Genomic DNA, 2,703 nt, shown 5'->3' on the forward strand with positions numbered 1-2,703 from the left:
GGTTGGAGCTTTATTATTAGTCTTTGCTTGAAAGTTGAAACCCTAAACTCGTGGAGCAGGGGGGTGGAAATATAGCCGTTAGGACTACGATAGCAGTGTTGTTTCTCAAAGACTCATACAGAACATGGTCTCGATCAATGTCGAAGTCATTGTCTATCTCGTGAGTAGCCGCCATTCGCAAAACTAAATCCGACTCTCATGGATGGTTGGTATGTTAGATGAGTGTTTCAGAAGAATATTTGAGTAAAAGATGACTCAAAAGTGAGTTTAACTAGTCGATTGACGACGTTGTTACGTTTCGAGTGCAATGACATAAAAATGAAGCCTTCAAAAAAGTAAAGATCTAAACTTTTAAATTCTCAAGCCAAAACTTCAAAAGTGATTACAAGGAGGAAGTGGAACTCCACACAAGCCAGGGTTATCTATGAAACCGGAAACGGGAATAATGGCTTTGTGAGGAGGAATTTTCCCACTCAAATGGTTCCTAGAAACATCAAATTCTTTAAGGTCTTTCAAATTCAGCACCTCCTTTGGAATATTTCCACTCAAGTTATTACTTGAAAGAGAAAGTGTAGTAAGTTTTCTGGCATCTCCAAGCTCTGATTGAATCCTTCCCGAAAGCCGATTATGCGCAAGCTTTAGAACCTGCAAATCACTCAGTTTTCCCAATGACTTCGGTATGCTTCCTCTCAAGGGGTTGTTTGATAAAACTAGACTTTTGATGGCTGCCATTGTGGGAATTTCTCCGATGTCCTCATCAATCGGGCCGGTGAACATGTTGTTGGAAAGATCAAGGGAGTTGAATTGTCCAAGAGGGTTTTGGGATTGTTTCGAAAATATCGAGCTCAGGTGGCCGGAGAACTTGTTGGAATGCAGATCAAGATCCATCAGAAGTGCAAGGTTTCTGAATTCTGCTGGGATTGATGAATGGAAACCATTGTTTGATAAGTTCAGAAATGAAAGGCTAGTCATGTTGCCTATCCAATGAGGCAGCTTGCCTGTCAAGGCATTGCTTGATAAGTCAAGTATGGAGACAGATGATGAAGATAACCAATTCGGAAGCAGCCCTTCAATGCCGGTTTTCGCCAACAATAGCCGAAAAAGTTTCAATCTTGCAAAAAAGCTTGGTACACTAACCAATCCCAGTGGATTGAATGAAAGATCCAGAGTGTCTAGACTAAGTAATTTTGCAAGCTGAGGAGGAATTTGACCAATGAGTCGATTTCTCGACAAATCTAGTGTTTGTAGGTTATGTAAATTGGAAAAACTTGAAGGAATCTTGCCTGTAAAACGATTGTTGGAGAAGAAAATGTCAGTGAGAGTTGCAAGGTGGCCAATGGCTGCTGGTAGTTTTCCTGAAAGTTTGTTGTTCTCGAAAATGAGCCTTTCGATCTTTGGGAGCTGGCCTAGTGATGCTGGCAAAGCACCTGCGAGCTTGTTTTGGGATAACTGACAAAACCGCAGAGAATTAAGCCCGGAAATCGAAGAAGGAATGCTTCCAGTGAGCTGATTATGATTGAGATAGAGCAGGACTAATTGCGAAAGTGCACCAATGGACTGAGGCAGTCTTCCACTTATCTGATTTTCGGATAAATCAAGATATGTCAAGCTCTTAAGCTTGCCAATGGAGATTGGAATGCTTCCGGAGATATTGTTTGCATGGAGATCAAGCTTGCTTAGTAAAACCAACTTTCCTATTGAAGTTGGAATTTGGCCCGACAACCGATTTCCGGATAGGCCTAATTCCGAGAGAGAGCTCAAAGATCCAAAAACAGAGGAGGGAACAACACCAGATATGTAATTGTTACCCAGATAGAGCTTCTCCAATCGAAAAAGATAGCGAAATGCTGTTGGTATCGAGCCAATGAGCATGTTTGAATCAAGGAAGAGATGAGTGAGGTGAGATAGCTTCCCAAATTCTTGTGGTATTGGACCCTTCAAGTCCTTGAGATTACTGAGGTCAAGAAGTTGAAGAAATGATAAGTTTCCAAGATAAGGGGACAAAGTACCGGACATATACGTGTCGACCAGGAAGTCATTGCCGGAAACAAGCCCCGGGCGTGAGACGTTTACAACTCTGCCGGAGGATTCACACGCGACGCCTTCCCAAGCGGAGCAGCAATCGGAGGAGATTGACCACGAATGCAGCAGTTTTGAAGGGTCAGAAACGATGTTGTGCTTGAAATGTAGAAGTGCTTGTCTGTCTACCAAATGGCAAGCTTTGGAGACAAGAAGTGAGAGGAGTAGTGAGAGAAAGAGGACTAGGGTTTTGTTGTAAATTGAGATCTTCATTTATGAGAAATGTAGAAATGTTAAGGCTCAAAAATCTTCATGTCTCATGAGTCAAAAGCTTGAATTTATTGAACAATGTAATCATCAAGCAGCTACAGCACAAGAATTGTTTAATTAGTTTAAGCCTCACAGTTTTAGCTGTGTGCTTATTTGTCTTCTACAATAAGCAATGTTCCCCATGACTAGTGGGATGTGACTAGGATTGGATTGGTATTGAATTAAGTGGTAGAAAAGTATACATTGAGGGAAGAGGATCCTCTCCTGAGCTCAGGATGGGAATTCTCTTGACCACGAAATCCGGACCGTTCAAATTTAATCCAACGGTTGTAATTATTATAACTTTTAGATGGCCCCTCTGTTTAGAGCCGTTGGATTAAATTTGAACGGCCCAGATTTCGTGGTCAGGAGGAT

At 41.8% G+C, this 2,703-nt stretch overlaps 1 protein-coding gene across 1 annotated transcript; it reads right to left on the reverse strand.

The window, feature by feature from the left end:
• Positions 1-262: 262 nt before the first annotated feature.
• LOC103400973 (probable leucine-rich repeat receptor-like protein kinase At1g35710) lies at positions 263-2,406 on the reverse strand. The gene has a single exon (XM_008339671.4). The coding sequence runs from the start codon at positions 2,290-2,292 to the stop codon at positions 373-375; it is 1,920 nt and encodes a 639-aa protein (XP_008337893.2). The 5' UTR covers positions 2,293-2,406; the 3' UTR covers positions 263-372.
• Positions 2,407-2,703: the final 297 nt, after the last annotated feature.

This window comes from Malus domestica, chromosome 02, assembly GCF_042453785.1.
Source record: "Malus domestica chromosome 02, GDT2T_hap1".
Lineage (NCBI taxonomy): Eukaryota > Viridiplantae > Streptophyta > Magnoliopsida > Rosales > Rosaceae > Malus > Malus domestica.

Coding starts and splice junctions, on each gene's coding strand:
- LOC103400973 (XM_008339671.4), bottom strand. CDS start 2,292: ATGAAGATCTCAATTTACAACAAAACCCTAGTCCTCTTTCTCTCACTA.